The 18,889-nt window shown below is 50.0% G+C and overlaps 1 protein-coding gene across 1 annotated transcript; it reads left to right on the top strand.

Annotated features, from left to right (window-relative positions):
* Positions 1–2,446: 2,446 nt before the first annotated feature.
* On the top strand, positions 2,447–17,798 carry gart (phosphoribosylglycinamide formyltransferase; the record flags this gene model as incomplete). Its single annotated transcript, XM_084491006.1, has 10 exons — positions 2,447–2,566; positions 3,544–3,631; positions 6,427–6,512; positions 9,752–9,920; positions 10,293–10,524; positions 13,306–13,400; positions 14,043–14,152; positions 15,366–15,564; positions 16,100–16,351; positions 17,719–17,798. Exons 1-10 carry the CDS (start codon positions 2,477–2,479, stop codon positions 17,796–17,798), a joined length of 1,401 nt encoding a protein of 466 aa, XP_084347132.1. The 5' UTR covers positions 2,447–2,476.
* Positions 17,799–18,889: the final 1,091 nt, after the last annotated feature.

Here is an 18,889-nt window from a genome sequence, read left to right as displayed (position 1 = left end):
CTCTCCTCACAGTGTCTGTCTCTCTCCTCACAGTGTCTGTCTCTCTCCTCACAGTGTCTGTCTCTCTCCTCACAGTGTCTGTCTCTCTCCTCACAGTGCCTGTCTCTCTCCTCACAGTGCCTGTCTCTCTCCTCAGTGCCTGTCTCTCTCCTCACAGTGCCTGTCTCTCTCCTCAGTGTCTGTCTCTCTCCTCAGTGTCTGTCTCTCTCCTCACAGTGTCTGTCTCTCTCCTCAGTGTCTGTCTCTCTCCTCAGTGTCTGTCTCTCTCCTCACAGTGTCTGTCTCTCTCCTCACAGTGTCTGTCTCTCTCCTCACAGTGCCTGTCTCTCTCCTCACAGTGCCTGTCTCTCTCCTCAGTGCCTGTCTCTCTCCTCACAGTGTCTGTCTCTCTCCTCACAGTGTCTGTCTCTCTCCTCAGTGTCTGTCTCTCTCCTCAGTGTCTGTCTCTCTCCTCACAGTGTCTGTCTCTCCTCACAGTGTCTGTCTCTCTCCTCACAGTGTCTGTCTCTCTCCTCAGTGTCTGTCTCTCTCCTCACAGTGTCTGTCTCTCTCCTCACAGTGTCTGTCTCTCTCCTCAGTGTCTGTCTCTCTCCTCACAGTGTCTGTCTCTCTCCTCAGTGTCTGTCTCTCTCCTCACAGTGTCTGTCTCTCTCCTCACAGTGTCTGTCTCTCTCCTCAGTGTCTGTCTCTCTCCTCAGTGTCTGTCTCTCTCCTCACAGTGTCTGTCTCTCCTCACAGTGTCTGTCTCTCTCCTCACAGTGTCTGTCTCTCTCCTCAGTGTCTGTCTCTCTCCTCAGTGTCTGTCTCTCTCCTCAGTGTCTGTCTCTCTCCTAACTGTCTGTCTCTCTCCTAACTGTGTCTGTCTCTCTCCTCAGTGTCTGTCTCTCTCCTCACAGTGCCTGTCTCTCCTCACAGTGTCTGTCTCTCTCCTCACAGTGTCTGTCTCTCTCCTCAGTGTCTGTCTCTCTCCTCACAGTGTCTGTCTCTCTCCTCACAGTGTCTGTCTCTCTCCTCAGTGTCTGTCTCTCTCCTCAGTGCCTGTCTCTCTCCTCACAGTGCCTGTCTCTCCTCACAGTGTCTGTCTCTCTCCTCAGTGTCTGTCTCTCTCCTCAGTGTCTGTCTCTCTCCTCACAGTGCCTGTCTCTCTCCTCACAGTGTCTGTCTCTCTCCTAACTGTCTGTCTCTCTCCTCAGTGTCTGTCTCTCTCCTCAGTGCCTGTCTCTCTCCTCACAGTGTCTGTCTCTCTCCTCACAGTGTCTGTCTCTCTCCTCACAGTGTCTGTCTCTCCTCACAGTGTCTGTCTCTCTCCTCACAGTGTCTGTCTCTCTCCTAACTGTCTGTCTCTCTCCTCAGTGTCTGTCTCTCTCCTCAGTGCCTGTCTCTCTCCTCACAGTGTCTGTCTCTCTCCTCACAGTGCCTGTCTCTCTCCTCACAGTGTCTGTCTCTCTCCTCAGTGTCTGTCTCTCTCCTCTCAGTGTCTGTCTCTCTCCTCAGTGCCTGTCTCTCTCCTCAGTGTCTGTCGCTCTCCTCAGTGTCTGTCTCTCTCCACAGTGTCTGTCTCTCTCCTCAGTGCCTGTCTCTCTCCTCAGTGCCTGTCTCTCTCCTCAGTGTCTGTCTCTCTCCTCAGTGTCTGTCTCTCTCCTCACAGTGCCTGTCTCTCTCCTCACAGTGTCTGTCTCTCTCCTCAGTGTCTGTCTCTCTCCTCACAGTGCCTGTCTCTCTCCTCAGTGCCTGTCTCTCTCCTCACAGTGCCTGTCTCTCTCCTCACAGTGTCTGTCTCTCTCCTCAGTGTCTGTCTCTCTCCTCAGTGTCTGTCTCTCTCCTCACAGTGTCTGTCTCTCTCCTCAGTGTCTGTCTCTCTCCTCAGTGCCTGTCTCTCCTCACAGTGTCTGTCTCTCTCCTCACAGTGTCTGTCTCTCTCCTCAGTGTCTGTCTCTCTCCTCACAGTGCCTGTCTCTCCTCACAGTGTCTGTCTCTCTCCTCACAGTGTCTGTCTCTCTCCTCACAGTGTCTGTCTCTCTCCTCAGTGCCTGTCTCTCTCCTCACAGTGCCTGTCTCTCCTCACAGTGTCTGTCTCTCTCCTCAGTGTCTGTCTCTCTCCTCACAGTGCCTGTCTCTCTCCTCACAGTGTCTGTCTCTCCTCACAGTGTCTGTCTCTCTCCTCACAGTGCCTGTCTCTCCTCACAGTGTCTGTCTCTCTCCTCAGTGTCTGTCTCTCTCCTCAGTGTCTGTCTCTCTCCTCACAGTGCCTGTCTCTCCTCACAGTGTCTGTCTCTCTCCTCAGTGTCTGTCTCTCTCCTCAGTGTCTGTCTCTCTCCTCACAGTGCCTGTCTCTCCTCACAGTGTCTGTCTCTCTCCTCAGTGTCTGTCTCTCTCCTCAGTGTCTGTCTCTCTCCTCACAGTGCCTGTCTCTCCTCACAGTGTCTGTCTCTCTCCTCAGTGTCTGTGCTTCAGCGATGGTTCCACCGTGGCCCCCATGCCGCCGGCTCAGGACCACAAGAGGCTCCACGACGGAGACCTGGGCCCCAACACCGGGGGCATGGGGGCCTACTGCCCCACGCCACAGGTACTGTACACCAGGGGCCCCAGCTACTGTAGACCAGGGGCCCCAGCTACTGTACACCAGGGGCCCCAGGTACTGAACACCAGGGGCCCCAGGTACTGTACACCAGGGGCCCCAGGTACTGTACACCAGTGGCCCCTGGTACTGTACACCAGGGGCCCCAGGTACTGAACACCAGGGGCCCCAGGTACTGTACACCAGGGGCCCCAGGTACTGTAGACCAGGGGCCCCAGATACTGTACACCAGGGGCCCCAGGTACTGTAGACCAGGGGCCCCAGTTACTGTACACCAGGGGCCCCAGGTACTGTAGACCAGGGGCCCCAGGTACTGTACACCAGGGGCCCCAGGTACTGTAGACCAGGGGCCCCAGCTACTGTAGACCAGGGGCCACAGGTGTCCAGGCTAGGGCTGCAAATGTGTAAACGAGGATCAGGAGCATAAACATGTTATGAAAAAGTTGATCGGAAATTGTTTTACTTATTTTTCAGACATCTTGTATTTGATTTTATATAGAATTGATAGTTCAAGTTCAAGTTCAAGTTCAAAGTTTTATTGGTCACATGTATTGTAAAAAATACATGATATGATGTTGGTGAAGTTTTGAAGTGGGCTATATAATGAATATATAATAATATAGACTACTACGGTAATACTGTTATTAATATAATGCATCTATTGAATCCAACAGTAGCCGGTCTCTCTGGAGTCAGCGTTATTTACTTTAAAAAAATCTAGGTTACCTTTTTTTAGCCAAAAGAATTCTAAAATAGGTTATACAGTAATTACCGTGATTAATATGATATATATATGATATGAATATCTATTGAATCAAACAGTGGCTATTCTGTGTGGAGTCCATTGACCATCGTTATGCATCTGCATTAAATTGTATAATATTTAGGCTCACTTTTTTAGCGTAATTGATTCTAAAATAGGCCATGAGGCTTATTGATCACCTGTGCTCCTCTGCTGGGCCCAGGTCAGCCAGGAGCTGCTGGAGGACATCAAGGTGACGGTGCTGCAGAAGACCGTCGACGGCATGAGGGCTGAGGGAGCTCCGTACGTCGGTAGGTCCTCAACGCAGAGCAGCTCTACACTAGACCCTTTAAGGGTTCAAACCCCGTTCACAAAGGTTTACCTCCCTTTAAGACTTTATGTCAGAACATAATGAGCAACGTTGTATATGAAAATGATTGATCTTGTGTCTGCTTCTTCTTCGTTGGTTGATCTTGTGTCTGCTTCTTCTTCGTTGGTTGATCTTGTGTCTTCTTCTTCGTTGGTTGATCTTGTGTCTTCTTCTTCTTCGTTGGTTGATCTTGTGTCTTCTTCTTCTTCGTTGGTTGATCTTGTGTCTTCTTCTTCGTTGGTTGATCTTGTGTCTTCTTCTTCTTCGTTGGTTGATCTTGTCTTCTTCTTCGTTGGTTGATCTTGTGTCTTCTTCTTCTTCGTTGGTTGATCTTGTGTCTTCTTCTTCTTCGTTGGTTGATCTTGTGTCTTCTTCTTCGTTGGTTGATCTTGTGTCTTCTTCTTCTTCGTTGGTTGATCTTGTGTCTTCTTCTTCGTTGGTTGATCTTGTGTCTTCTTCTTCTTCGTTGGTTGATCTTGTGTCTTCTTCTTCTTCGTTGGTTGATCTTGTGTCTTCTTCTTCTTCGTTGGTTGATCTTGTGTCTTCTTCTTCTTCGTTGGTTGATCTTGTGTCTTCTTCTTCTTCGTTGGTTGATCTTGTCTTCTTCTTCGTTGGTTGATCTTGTGTCTTCTTCTTCGTTGGTTGATCTTGTGTCTTCTTCTTCTTCGTTGGTTGATCTTGTGTCTTCTTCTTCTTCGTTGGTTGATCTTGTGTCTTCTTCTTCGTTGGTTGATCTTGTGTCTTCTTCTTCTTCGTTGGTTGATCTTGTGTCTTCTTCTTCTTCGTTGGTTGATCTTGTGTCTTCTTCTTCTTCGTTGGTTGATCTTGTGTCTTCTTCTTCTTCGTTGGTTGATCTTGTGTCTTCTTCTTCTTCGTTGGTTGATCTTGTGTCTTCTTCTTCTTCGTTGGTTGATCTTGTGTCTTCTTCTTCTTCGTTGGTTGATCTTGTGTCTTCTTCTTCTTCGTTGGTTGATCTTGTGTCTTCTTCTTCTTCGTTGGTTGATCTTGTGTCTTCTTCTTCTTCGTTGGTTGATCTTGTGTCTTCTTCTTCTTCGTTGGTTGATCTTGTGTCTTCTTCTTCTTCGTTGGTTGATCTTGTGTCTTCTTCTTCTTCGTTGGTTGATCTTGTGTCTTCTTCTTCTTCGTTGGTTGATCTTGTGTCTTCTTCTTCTTCGTTGGTTGATCTTGTGTCTTCTTCTTCTTCGTTGGTTGATCTTGTGTCTTCTTCTTCTTCGTTGGTTGATCTTGTGTCTGCTTCTTCTTCGTTGGTTGATCTTGTGTCTTCTTCTTCTTCGTTGGTTGATCTTGTGTCTTCTTCTTCGTTGGTTGATCTTGTGTCTTCTTCTTCTTCGTTGGTTGATCTTGTGTCTTCTTCTTCGTTGGTTGATCTTGTGTCTTCTTCTTCTTCGTTGGTTGATCTTGTGTCTTCTTCTTCTTCGTTGGTTGATCTTGTGTCTTCTTCTTCTTCGTTGGTTGATCTTGTGTCTTCTTCTTCTTCGTTGGTTGATCTTGTGTCTTCTTCTTCGTTGGTTGATCTTGTGTCTTCTTCTTCGTTGGTTGATCTTGTGTCTTCTTCTTCTTCGTTGGTTGATCTTGTGTCTTCTTCTTCTTCGTTGGTTGATCTTGTGTCTTCTTCTTCGTTGGTTGATCTTGTGTCTTCTTCTTCTTCGTTGGTTGATCTTGTGTCTTCTTCTTCTTCGTTGGTTGATCTTGTGTCTTCTTCTTCTTCGTTGGTTGATCTTGTGTCTTCTTCTTCTTCGTTGGTTGATCTTGTGTCTTCTTCTTCTTCGTTGGTTGATCTTGTGTCTTCTTCTTCTTCGTTGGTTGATCTTGTGTCTTCTTCTTCTTCGTTGGTTGATCTTGTGTCTTCTTCTTCTTCGTTGGTTGATCTTGTGTCGTCTTCTTCTTCGTTGGTTGATCTTGTGTCTTCTTCTTCTTCGTTGGTTGATCTTGTGTCTTCTTCTTCTTCGTTGGTTGATCTTGTGTCTTCTTCTTCTTCGTTGGTTGATCTTGTGTCTTCTTCGTTGGTTGATCTTGTGTCTTCTTCTTCTTCGTTGGTTGATCTTGTCTCCTTCTTCTTCGTTGGTTGATCTTGTGTCTTCTTCTTCGTTGGTTGATCTTGTGTCTTCTTCGTTGGTTGATCTTGTGTCTTCTTCTTCTTCGTTGGTTGATCTTGTCTTCTTCTTCGTTGGTTGATCTTGTCTTCTTCTTCGTTGGTTGATCTTGTGTCTTCTTCTTCGTTGGTTGATCTTGTGTCTTCTTCTTCTTCGTTGGTTGATCTTGTGTCTTCTTCTTCTTCGTTGGTTGATCTTGTGTCTTCTTCTTCGTTGGTTGATCTTGTGTCTTCTTCTTCTTCGTTGGTTGATCTTGTGTCTTCTTCTTCTTCGTTGGTTGATCTTGTGTCTTCTTCTTCTTCGTTGGTTGATCTTGTGTCTTCTTCTTCTTCGTTGGTTGATCTTGTGTCTTCTTCTTCTTCGTTGGTTGATCTTGTGTCTTCTTCGTTGGTTGATCTTGTGTCTTCTTCTTCTTCGTTGGTTGATCTTGTGTCTTCTTCTTCTTCGTTGGTTGATCTTGTGTCTTCTTCTTCTTCGTTGGTTGATCTTGTGTCTTCTTCTTCTTCGTTGGTTGATCTTGTGTCTTCTTCGTTGGTTGATCTTGTGTCTTCTTCTTCTTCGTTGGTTGATCTTGTGTCTTCTTCTTCTTCGTTGGTTGATCCCGCTGCCGTTTGATTGACAGGCGTGCTCTATGCCGGCCTCATGCTCACAAAGGATGGCCTGAGGGTGCTGGAGTTCAACTGCCGCTTTGGAGACCCGGAGTGTCAGGTGTGTGTGTGTGTGTGTGTGTGTGTGTGTGTGTGTGTGTGTGTGTGTGTGTGTGTGTGTGTGTGTGTGTGTGTGTGTGTGTGTGTGTGTGTGTGTGTGTGAGGTAATGTACAGAACGCCGGTCATTATCGGGGAATAAGCCCCGACAGGGCGAACCGGACACCGACGTGGAGCGGAGGGGCTTAGTTCAGATAATGACCGGTGACGTTCTGTACATTATCCCGCTTATCACGCGGCTACTTACCAAAACAAAGAAATAACTTCACACGCTGTGTCTGTCTACAATCACCGTTCCTAGTGTTGATCAGCAGAGAAACAGTCCGCCAAAGACGTCTACGTCGCTTAGCAACCGAGCACGCTGGGGTTGATGAGTTACCGGACTGCTTGTGGAGTGATACGAGAGACGTGAAAAAATCCACTTTCCTTGACAGCGGTCATAATGTGCTTAGCAACGGTCATTATTGAAAAATAATTCACCACCGGAAGTCGGGAAGGCCCATGGAAGTGAACGGAGCGTTCCACAACGTTGGGAAGAGACGTGGAATATTTAAGCAATAGATCACGACCGGCTGTGGTATGTTCTCATTATACCACAGTTAAGGGGCGTTGTCCGTCCCGACGCGCAGCGGAGGGGCGGCGACCCCCTTCACTGTGGTATAATGACCGTATATCACTGACTGAAGTGATCTATTGCTTTTGTAAAACGGTTACGTAAGTATGGCGAAATGAAAGTCATAGACACCCTCAATTTTGAAAAAGCGAGAAAGTCGGAAAAGCATTTTTTTTTTAACGAATACAAAAAAGTAGTCCCTCCTGGCTGCCTGCAAAGTGCACGGCGGTTGCTATGCAACACACTGTAGCGTCCTTCAGAGAGAAGGCTAGAGACGGTAGCTCGGTCGCCGGCAATTTAGCCTACTGTGGAGTTCACTCACCGTGTGCCTATTGCTTTACAACATTTCCACCCTCTCCAGCAATCAACATGTTTTTAGGCTTCAGTGAACTACGCTATCGCTTTTATATATAAATAAACAACAGTTAGAGTTAGGCGCGGAGTGATACTGAACTCTGTAAACTGAACGGGCGTCATAGCTGTGTGTATACGCTCAATATACAACAGTTAGTTCCGACCAAGTCATTTGATTGGACTAGAGGCTTTCCATGAGTGCTGATACAGAGTATAACAGCACTGGGACTTTTAACTGTACATGTATCACTCCGCTTTACAGGTGATCTCATAACCGTTAATGTTATTAAAGGTCTTTATGTCGCTTAGATTGTAACTTTGCACAACAAAGATGAACATGTTTCCAGACGTTTGAGTTGAATTACGATGGTGGTCAGAAGAGGACCAGGGGACCATAACGTGTAGACCAATACAAGGAGCAAGCTAGTGTGTTTATGTGTTGCTTGGCACCAGTCCAGTCCCAGTCCAGTTGCGGATCTATTTGTGCTGGCGAGCCAAATGAATCGTTAATGAACAAACCAATCCTAATCTGTTGTTGCTTACTATTGTTAACTGCAGGTCGTGCTGTGATTCTCTTGGGCACTCGGCCTACGACCCAATCACAGCCGTGCTCATATTCAGTACACTCCCTCCTGTGATATTCCTTGATTAGTTTCTTAAATATTTATCCATCCCTTTGAATCATTGTTGTCATTTCCCCAAAAAATTCTGCAGACATTTTTTCGTCCATGTAAATGTCTGGGCGATAGGCCTGGGCGATATGGCTGAAAGACATCACAATATAACTTCATCATATTGATCGATATCAATAACACTTGTGTTTAACACTTAATACGACCTTCCACTGTTCTTCATTGATCAATACTCCAATGTCGACACAATGAAAAACACTCAAATATTGTAGATGTAAGTATGGAACCGTGTTTGTGTAACAAAGCCAGCTGCTAGAGTCAGTGGTCTCTGATCGATAGTGAACATGTTGTGTGATAGTGAACATGTTGTGTGTGATAGTGAACATGTTGTGTTGTGTGATAGTGAACATGTTGTGTTGTGTGTGATAGTGAACATGTTGTTGTGTGTGATAGTGAACATGTTGTGTTGTGTGATAGTGAACATGTTGTGTTGTGTGATAGTGAACATGTTGTGTTGTGTGATAGTGAACATGTTGTGTTATAGTGAACATGTTGTGTGATAGTGAACATGTTGTGTTGTGTGATAGTGAACATGTTGTGTTGTGTGATAGTGAACATGTTGTGTGTGATAGTGAACGTGTTGTGTTGTGTGTGATAGTGAACATGTTGTGTTGTTGTGTGTCCAGGTCCTGCTGCCCCTCGATAGTGAACATGTTGTGTTGTTGTGTGTCCAGGTCCTGCTGCCCCTCGATAGTGAACATGTTGTGTTGTTGTGTGTCCAGGTCCTGCTGCCCCTCGATAGTGAACATGTTGTGTTGTTGTGTGTCCAGGTCCTGCTGCCCCTCGATAGTGAACATGTTGTGTTGTTGTGTGTCCAGGTCCTGCTGCCCCTCGATAGTGAACATGTTGTGTTGTTGTGTGTCCAGGTCCTGCTGCCCCTCGATAGTGAACATGTTGTGTTGTTGTGTGTCCAGGTCCTGCTGCCCCTCGATAGTGAACATGTTGTGTTGTTGTGTGTCCAGGTCCTGCTGCCCCTCGATAGTGAACATGTTGTGTTGTTGTGTGTCCAGGTCCTGCTGCCCCTCGATAGTGAACATGTTGTGTTGTTGTGTGTCCAGGTCCTGCTGCCCCTCGATAGTGAACATGTTGTGTTGTTGTGTGTCCAGGTCCTGCTGCCCCTCGATAGTGAACATGTTGTGTTGTTGTGTGTCCAGGTCCTGCTGCCCCTCGATAGTGAACATGTTGTGTTGTTGTGTGTCCAGGTCCTGCTGCCCCTCGATAGTGAACATGTTGTGTTGTTGTGTGTCCAGGTCCTGCTGCCCCTCGATAGTGAACATGTTGTGTTGTTGTGTGTCCAGGTCCTGCTGCCCCTCGATAGTGAACATGTTGTGTTGTTGTGTGTCCAGGTCCTGCTGCCCCTCGATAGTGAACATGTTGTGTTGTTGTGTGTCCAGGTCCTGCTGCCCCTCGATAGTGAACATGTTGTGTTGTTGTGTGTCCAGGTCCTGCTGCCCCTCGATAGTGAACATGTTGTGTTGTTGTGTGTCCAGGTCCTGCTGCCCCTCGATAGTGAACATGTTGTGTTGTTGTGTGACCAGGTCCTGCTGCCCCTCGATAGTGAACATGTGTTGTTGTGTGTCCAGGTCCTGCTGCCCCTGCTGCAGAGCGACCTGTACGAGGTGCTGCGCCACACGCTGGGCGGGACCCTGGCCTCCAACCCCCCCCGCTGGCAGCAGGACAGCTCTGCCGTCACCGTGGTGATGGCCAGCGGCGGCTACCCGGGGCCGTACCAGAAGGGCGTCCGGATCACGGGTACGGTCAGCGGCCGTCGTCATGGGGATGATGAGTGTAGCCAGCAGTTTGATGACCATATAAGGCATCGGTTGTGGATGATTAGAATTTGTAAACTCATTTTTTGTCCGACTTTAACGTTCAGAACGGTCACGGTGCGTCCTGCGTTTGACATTCGTGATTTTAAGTTTCATTTCAATATTTTAAAAGCCAGTATTTGTAAAATAGACAAAATTTTAAATTTGTTAAATGATCCTTTCATTTTTTAATTTGAAGATTGGGTTTTGTTAAGTTAATTATTTTTTTAAAATAATTTACAATACACGTGTGTGTGTGTGTGTGTGTGTGTGTGTGTGTGTGTGTGTGTGTGTGTGTGTGTGTGTGTGTGTGCAGGGCTGTCCCGGGTGGAGGCTCTGGACGTGTGTGTGTTCCACGCCGGCACCGCCCTGGAGGCGGGGGGCGTGGCCTCCAGCGGGGGGCGTGTCCTCACCGTCACGGCCGTGCGGTCGTCCCTGGAGGCGGCGCTGCAGGCGGCCAATCAGGGCGTGGCGGCGGTGGAGTTCCCGGGCGCGGTGTACCGCCGCGACATCGGGCACCGCGCCGTCGCCTACCTCGGACAGCGCAGGTGTGTGTGACCGCATCGGAAACAGGGAGCGAGTCGGCCACGAACAACGTGAGGCGTTTGTTAGCGGGCGCTGCTCGGGACGCCGTTAGGGTCACCCGTCTTCAGCGACCTTTGACCTCCAGGTTAGCGTGGTTAGCCGCTACGAGGCCTTTTCCTGTGTTTTAGTGACATCACAAGTGGGCGTGTCCACCTAGACGTAGGATGGACAGATGGTCCACTGGGTAGGCTGGTGGACTCATCTGTCCAGCGTACCTCTAGGCGGACACGCCCACTTCATGTCACTCAACTGCTTGTAACGGCACGCTCAAACCTGGAGGGTAATGGGGCTCAAACCTGGAGGGTAATGGGGCTCAAACCTGGAGGGTAATGGGGCTCAAACCTGGAGGGTAATGGGGCTCTTTACAAAAGATGTGACTAGGAATAGTTTGGCATCAAACCTGCACTTCATTGTTTTCTGTTCTGATCCGTCAGTCAGGTTTTAGTTTTTTGTTTTTTTGTCTAAAACGTTGTTAATAAACCTCTTCACTAACATCCATGTTGTCTTGTTTGTCTAAACAATACATCAATGGTGGATTGAATAGATATGAATTCAACTTAAAGTTGCAGTCTTGCTGTGTTGGAGTTCAAAAGAGATCAATAGAGATCAATAGAGATCAATAGAGACAGACTGAAGAGGTTTGAAATGCTGATCCGTCGTTTCTCTCTGATAGATGATTGACCAATAAGCAGAGAGATAGGGCTCTGTGTTGTCTTCCTCTGTGTCTCTCTGATGGAGAAGTGACCAATAAGGAGAGAGATGTGATATGATGACCGAGGACTGACCAATAAGGAGAGGGATGGTGGAAGGAGCTCCCGCCTGTCAGGAGTAGTTCAGGAGTAGTTCTGCAGTTGAGTTCACCTGGACTCTGGACCAGAGACTCAAGACTGACTGAAGAGTTCACCTGGACTCTGGACCAGAGACTCAAGACTGACTGAAGAGTTCACCTGGACTCTGGACCAGAGACTCAAGACTGACTGAAGAGTTCACCTGGACTCTGCACAGCCTCCCTCCTAACCCCCACCACCCCTTCTTACTCCTAACGATTCAACATTCAATACTTTATTGCCATACAACAAGTTACTAGGGATTTGTTTCAGTGTGCTCATGACAGTACATAACAAGACCCACAAAACAGGACATAGAACATAATTCCGATTCTGGTTCATCCATGCAGAATCCTGCCAGGGATCCCACTTGATACAACAGATAAAGCAGATAAAAAAGGAAACCGCTCAGCATAGGACATATAGCTTATTTAAACCTGGTTGTCAGACCAGACTAAGTGTCAGATGTCTGGTTAAAGTGACAGGTGCTTATTAGTGCAAGTGATGTGCAAATCCGCAGAGTCCAATAAATAAATTCATAGTACGGATATAAAGTAGCCTTTAAGAAAACCGACGGTATATAAAAACAGTATAATAAATAAATGTGCATGTCGTACAGAGCCACTAGAGTCTACCTTCCTGGTATACTGGTGCAGGGATGTAGACTTGTTAATAATTGTAATGGTTCTGCAGTATGTGCTGTTGAGGAAGTGGGAGGTTTTTGTTTTCATGGCCCTCAACCTTCTACCTGATGGCAGTGAAGTGAAGAGTGTTAGCAGGGTGAGATGTATCCTGAAGGATTGTCCTCTGCTATGGATACGGGCCTCGGAGAGATGGGGGGAGTCTGCAGCCAATGATTTTGGAGGCCATGTGGACAATCCTGTCTAGTGCATCCTCTGCTGGACAGTAGAGCAGACAGACCGTAGCAGACTGAGAACGTAAGGTCGCTCTCATTGGTGGCTCGGTAGAACTGCAGCATCCCCTTGCAGGCCACCGCAAACCTTCAATTGGCGGAGGAAAAAAGCCTCTGGTGGGCTTTTTAAAATAGTGGCAGTTATGGCAGATTATTGTGCCCAGAAACTTGAAACTGACTACGTGTTCCACCACCGCCCCGTTGATGTACTGGGTCTCCTTCCCAAGTCAACCACAAGCTGCTTAGTTTTTGAGACATTGAGGTTGTGGTGGTTACACCATTCGGTTTGAGAAAGGACCTCATTTCTGCAGGCACCGTCATCATCCCTAGAAATCAGTCCTATCAGAGTTGTGTCATCAGCAAATGTAAACCTCTTCACTGATTCTGTGTGTGATATGCAATCGTTCGTACAGAGAATATGAAAGTGGTGATAATACACACCGCTGGGGGCGCCAGTGCTGATGTACTTGACCTCTGAAAACTTGTACTTGATTTAGACTACTTGTGTTCTCTGCAGTAGGAGTACTGGACACCCATGTTTAGGAGTGTGTAGAAAAGTTTTCTGGTTAAAATCGTATTAAAAGCAGAGCTGTAGTCTATAAAAAGTACCTTTGAGTAGTTACCTGGGGACTCAAGATGTGGACCTGTGTGTCCTGGATGCAAACTGGAAAAACAGCCCTCTTAGATAGATAGATATAAACATTATTTATCCCTAGGGGAAATTCAGGAACTCTTACGCACTTATTGTCTGTTTGTATGTCCTGCCACTTAAAAATAGTACTTAGCATCATGTAGCGTCTTATCCTAGCTATCTTTGTTGGAATGGGTTAACCTAGTGATGGTTAGTGCTTGGCACTTGTTTCTATGAACATCCTCACTGTACCGACAGAGATATATTGTTGTTCCTCTTTCTTCTGACAAATGTACTTATTGTAAGTTTCTTTGGATAAAAGCGTCTGTTTAATGAATGTAAGTGATTGTTATGTCCTGTCTCCACCCGGCAGGGGGCTGACCTACAAGGACAGCGGCGTGGACATTGCTGCTGGGAACAGATTGGTGGAAATGATCAAACCTCTGGCTAAAGCCACCGCCCGCGCTGGTAACACATTACCTGACACACTTCTTAAGCCTGCTTAGGTCTCAGTTTAAGCCTGCTTAAAGGACAATTCCGGTATTTTGAACATTGAGCCCCTTCCTGGTTTGTCGAGGATGAAATAGAGGTTGACACCGACCTGTTGACTGTTGGTCCTGTCTCTATTTGGCTCATTTAGAATCGCCCTGCCTGCTTCAGAATGGCTGGCTACAGGCATTCACAAACCTGTAAAACAACCCTAACGTTTGTTTTCAGAAGTGTCCTCACCGAGTGGTCAGTGGTGTTTGTTGATGTTCCAAATCAAGTATCGTAGTGAAATACAGTTTCTGTCGTGTTTTATTTTGGCATTTTGTAAATCCCATTGAGACGGAGACCAGAAACGGGGCTGTCTACGTTTGGTTGTAGTCTCTTCGGTTCTCCGTCTCAACAGTCGGGCTAGAACCGAGCCAAAAGAAAACCCTTGTCTGCGACTCCGGTCCTCACCCTCTTTCTGTTTCCGGTCAGCGTGTAAGAGTCTTAAAGGATTAAAAAGGATTAAAAATATATTAAAAAGTATGAATATGTATTTTCAAAGAAGAAATTGTAACTTGGAAAGGATGCACTACTTCAGAGAGTAGTCTTAACGGACCTCCTCCCTGTGTGGACCAGGCTGCAGCGCTGAGCTGGGCGGCTTCGCGGGCGTGTTCGACCTGAAGGCGGCCGGCTTCCTGGACCCCGTCCTGGTGTCCGGGACGGACGGCGTGGGCACCAAGCTCAAGGTGAGCTGACCTTTAGGTCTCTGAGCTCTGTTCACTGAGCGACGACCAGGTCCCCCACGGGCCCTTTGTAGAGCAGTGGTCCCATTCACTGAGCGACGACCAGGACCCCCACGGGGCCCTTTGTAGAGCAGTGGTCCCATTCACTGAGAGACGACCAGGACCCCCACGGGCCCTTTGTAGAGCAGTGGTCCTCCACCGTCAGAGCTTTTTATGAATAAAAACCACATATATATATACATATATGACCACATATATGATAAATATTTCTTTATTTTGTATTGCTAGAGTAATGTGCTTTGAAGGTATGGGTGTATTTATTCATCTGGTTTAAAGAAGGTCATGACATTGTGAGTCACTAGCCCGTACAAAACTGGTGGTGACCTCACCGTGACCGCGAGGGTTAAACTGACTGTACGCCATTGGCTGCTCGCCGTCGCCTCCCTGTCGTCATCGTGTTAAACCAGCCAATAGCGCGCCAGGGGGAGAAGCCAGCTCGGTGATTGGCTCCCGCAAAAACGTATCGGAAGCAGAAAGAAATGTATTGGTCCTCTCTGGCCCCTCCTGCGGGGGGGGGGGGGGGGCGAGAGGGGGGGGCCCTCTGACGGTGTGTCATCGTGACGACTGCCCTCCTGTGGGGGGGGGGGGGCCCTCTGACGGTGTGTCACCGTGACGACTGCCCTCCTGTGGGGGGGGGGGCCCTCTGACGGTGTGTCACCGTGACGACTGCCCTCCTGCGGGGGGGGGCCCTCTGACGGTGTGTCACCGTGACGACTGCCCTCCTGTGGGGGGGCCCTCTGGCGGTGTGTCACCGTGGCGACTGGTCCTGCCGGTCGGGGGGGGGCAGGGGGGGCCCTCTGGCGGTGTGTCACCGTGGCGTCCTGCGGGGGGGGGGGCAGGGGGGGCCCTCTGGCGGTGTGTCACCGTGACGTCCTGCGGGGGGGGGGGCAGGGGGGGGCCCTCTGGCGGTGTGTCACCGTGACGTCCTGCGGGGGGGGGGCCCTCTGGCCGTGTGTCACCGTGACGTCCTGCGGGGGGGGGGCCCTCTGGCGGTGTGTCACCGTGACGTCCTGCGGGGGGGGGGCCCTCTGGCGGTGTGTCACCGTGGCGACTGGCTCCTGCGGGGGGGGCCCTCTGGCGGTGTGTCACCGTGGCGACTGGCCTCCTGCGGGGGGGCCCTCTGGCGGTGTGTCACCGTGGCGACTGGTCCTTGCAGGTGGCCCAGGCGGTGGGGCGTCACGGCGGGCTGGGCCAGGACCTGGTGGCCATGTGCGTCAACGACGTCCTGGCCCAGGGGGCGGAGCCGCTCTTCTTCCTCGACTACTTCTCCTGCGGACGGCTGGACGTGGGCGTGGCCTCGGCCGTCATCGGGGGCGTGGCCGCCGCCTGCCGCTTGGCCGGGTGCGCTCTGCTGGGTGAGTGGAGGACCAATCAGAGAGGGGCCGCTTTTTTTCTGGAGGCGGATCAGTGGATTAAAAGTGAATAAAGATCGTCTTCAGACTAAGGAAATTAAAGAATGTTTACAACATGAACTCCACGTGGAGGCGCTTTTATTCATGCACCCATTTAGCTGTACCTTTATTTAATAATTAATGAAATGAATTAATAATCTCTCTGTCTCCGTCTCTCTCCCCCCCCTCTCTCTCTCTCTCTGTCGCTCTCTCTGTCTCTCTCTCTCTCTCTCTCTCTCTCTCTGTCTCTCTCTCTCTCTCTGTCTCTCTCTCTCTCTGTCTCTCTCTCTCTCTCTCTCTCTCTGTCTCTCTCTCTCTCTCCCTGTCTCTCTCTCTCTCTCCCTGTCTCTCTCTCTGTCTCTCTCTCTCTCTCCCTGTCTCTCTCTCTCTGTCTGTCTCTCTCTCTCTGTCTCTCTCTCTCTCTCTCTCTCTCTCTCTCTCTCTCTCTCTCTCTCTCTCTGTCTCTCCCTCTCCCCCCCCCCCCCCCCCCCCCCCCCAGGGGGTGAGACGGCGGAGATGCCGGGCTCCTACCCCCCGGGGGAGTACGACCTGGCGGGGTTCTGCGTGGGCGCGGTGGAGCGCGCGGCGCTGCTGCCCCGCCTCGCCGACATCGCCCCCGGCGACGTGCTGCTGGGCGTGGCCTCCTCCGGTGTCCATAGCAACGGCTTCAGCCTGGTGAGGAGGGTGATGGAGCGAGCCGGCCTGGACTACAACGCACCCGCACCCTTTGGAGAGCCAGGACCCACGCTGGGTGAGGAGTGAGAGAGGAGTGAGAGAGCCAGGACCCACGCTGGGTGAGGAGTGAGAGAGGAGTGAGAGAGCCAGGACCCACGCTGGGTGAGGAGTGAGAGGAGTGAGAGAGAGAGGAGTGAGAGCCAGGACCCACGCTGGGTGAGGAGTGAGAGGAGTGAGAGAGAGGAGTGAGAGCCAGGACCCACGCTGGGTGAGGAGTGAGAGGAGTGAGAGAGAGAGGAGAGCCAGGACCCACGCTGGGTGAGGAGTGAGAGAGAGGAGTGAGAGCCAGGACCCACGCTGGGTGAGGAGTGAGAGAGAGAGAGAGGAGTGAGAGCCAGGACCCACGCTGGGTGAGGAGTGAGAGAGAGGAGAGAGAGCCAGGACCCACGCTGGGTGAGGAGTGAGAGAGAGAGAGGAGTGAGAGCCAGGACCCACGCTGGGTGAGGAGTGAGAGAGAGAGAGGAGTGAGAGCCAGGACCCACGCTGGGTGAGGAGAGAGAGGAGTGAGAGAGAGAGGAGTGAGAGCCAGGACCCACGCTGGGTGAGGAGTGAGAGGAGTGAGAGAGGAGTGAGAGAGCCAGGACCCACGCTGGGTGAGGAGAGAGAGGAGTGAGAGAGGAGTGAGAGAGCCAGGACCCACGCTGGGTGAGGAGAGAGAGGAGTGAGAGAGGAGTGAGAGAGCCAGGACCCACGCTGGGTGAGGAGTGAGAGAGAGAGAGCCAGGACCCACCCTGGGTGAGGAGTGAGAGGAGTGAGAGAGAGGAGTGAGAGCCAGGACCCACGCTGGGTGAGGAGTGAGAGAGGAGTGAGAGAGGAGTGAGAGGAGGAGGAGGAGTGAGAGAGAGGAGGAGTGAGAGAGAGGAGGAGTGAGAGAGAGGAGGAGGAGTGAGTGAGAGGAGGAGTGAGAGAGGAGGAGTGAGAGAGAAGGAGAAGTGAGAGGAGTGAGAGAGAGGAGGAGTGAGAGAGGATGACAAGTGAGAGGAGGAGTAAAAGAGGGGAGTAAGTGAGAGATGAGGAGAATGAAGATTTGAGTTCTCGACTCATCACATCTGTGATTGGTTGGGGATCTCTCCGTCCGTTCCAAGACTCAACGCTGCAGAAGAAGGGAAGTGAAGATGTTACTTTAGGGGCTTTAGTTCAAAATAAATCCCCTCTTTTTCTCGTTACAACTCTGCAATCTTTCCCTAAAGCGTCTTTTAAACAAAGCTTTGTAAAACCGTTTCCTAGTGACGTTATCTCTGACGGCGTTCCTCCGTGTGTCTCCTAGTAACGTTATCTCTGAACAGCGTTCCTCCGTGTGTCTCCTAGTGACGTTATCTCTGACAGCGTTCCTCCGTCTCCTAGTGACGTTATCTCTGACAGCGTTCCTCCGTGTGTCTCTAGTGACGTTATCTCTGACGGCGTTCCTCCGTGTGTCTCCTAGTGACGTTATCTCTGACAGCGTTCCTCCGTGTGTCTCCTAGTGACGTTATCTCTGACAGCGTTCCTCCGTGTGTCTCCTAGTGACGTTATCTCTGACAGCGTTCCTCCGTGTGTCTCCTAGTGACGTTATCTCTGACAGCGTTCCTCCGTGTGTCTCCTAGTGACGTTATCTCTGACAGCGTTCCTCCGTGTGTCTCCTAGTGACGTTATCTCTGACAGCGTTCCTCCGTGTGTCTCCTAGTGACGTTATCTCTGACAGCGTTCTCCGTGTGTCTCCTAGTGACGTTATCTCTGACAGCGTTCCTCCGTGTGTCTCCTAGTGACGTTATCTCTGACAGCGTTCCTCCGTGTGTCTCCTAGTGACGTTATCTCTGACAGCGTTCCTCCGTGTGTCTCCTAGTGACGTTATCTCTGACAGCGTTCCTCCGTGTGTCTCCTAGTGACGTTATCTCTGACAGCGTTCCTCCGTGTGTCTCCTAGTGACGTTATCTCTGACAGCGTTCCTCCGTGTGTCTCCTAGTGACGTTATCTCTGACGGCGTTCCTCCGTGTGTCTCCTAGTGACGTTATCTCTGACAGCGTTCCTCCGTGTGTCTCCTAGTGACGTTATCTCTGACAGCGTTCCTCCGTGTGTCTCCTAGTGACGTTATCTCTGACAGCGTTCCTCCGTGTGTCTCCTAGTGACGTTATCTCTGACAGCGTTCCTCCGTGTGTCTCCTAGTGACGTTATCTCTGACAGCGTTCCTCCGTGTGTCTCCTAGTGACGTTATCTCTGACAGCGTTCCTCCGTGTGTCTCCTAGTGACGTTATCTCTGACAGCGTTCCTCCGTCTCCTAGTGACGTTATCTCTGACGGCGTTCCTCCGTGTGTCTCCTAGTGACGTTATCTCTGACAGCGTTCCTCCGTGTGTCTCCTAGTGACGTTATCTCTGACGGCGTTCCTCCGTGTGTCTCCTAGTGACGTTATCTCTGACAGCGTTCCTCCGTGTGTCTCCTAGTGACGTTATCTCTGACAGCGTTCCTCCGTGTGTCTCCTAGTGACGTTATCTCTGACAGCGTTCCTCCGTGTGTCTCCTAGTGACGTTATCTCTGACAGCGTTCCTCCGTGTGTCTCCTAGTGACGTTATCTCTGAC

This window comes from Micromesistius poutassou (genome assembly GCF_964030765.1).
Source record: "Micromesistius poutassou genome assembly, contig: SCAFFOLD_965, whole genome shotgun sequence".
In the NCBI taxonomy this organism is placed as follows: domain Eukaryota; kingdom Metazoa; phylum Chordata; class Actinopteri; order Gadiformes; family Gadidae; genus Micromesistius; species Micromesistius poutassou.
This window is presented reverse-complemented; position numbering and strand designations above follow the sequence as displayed.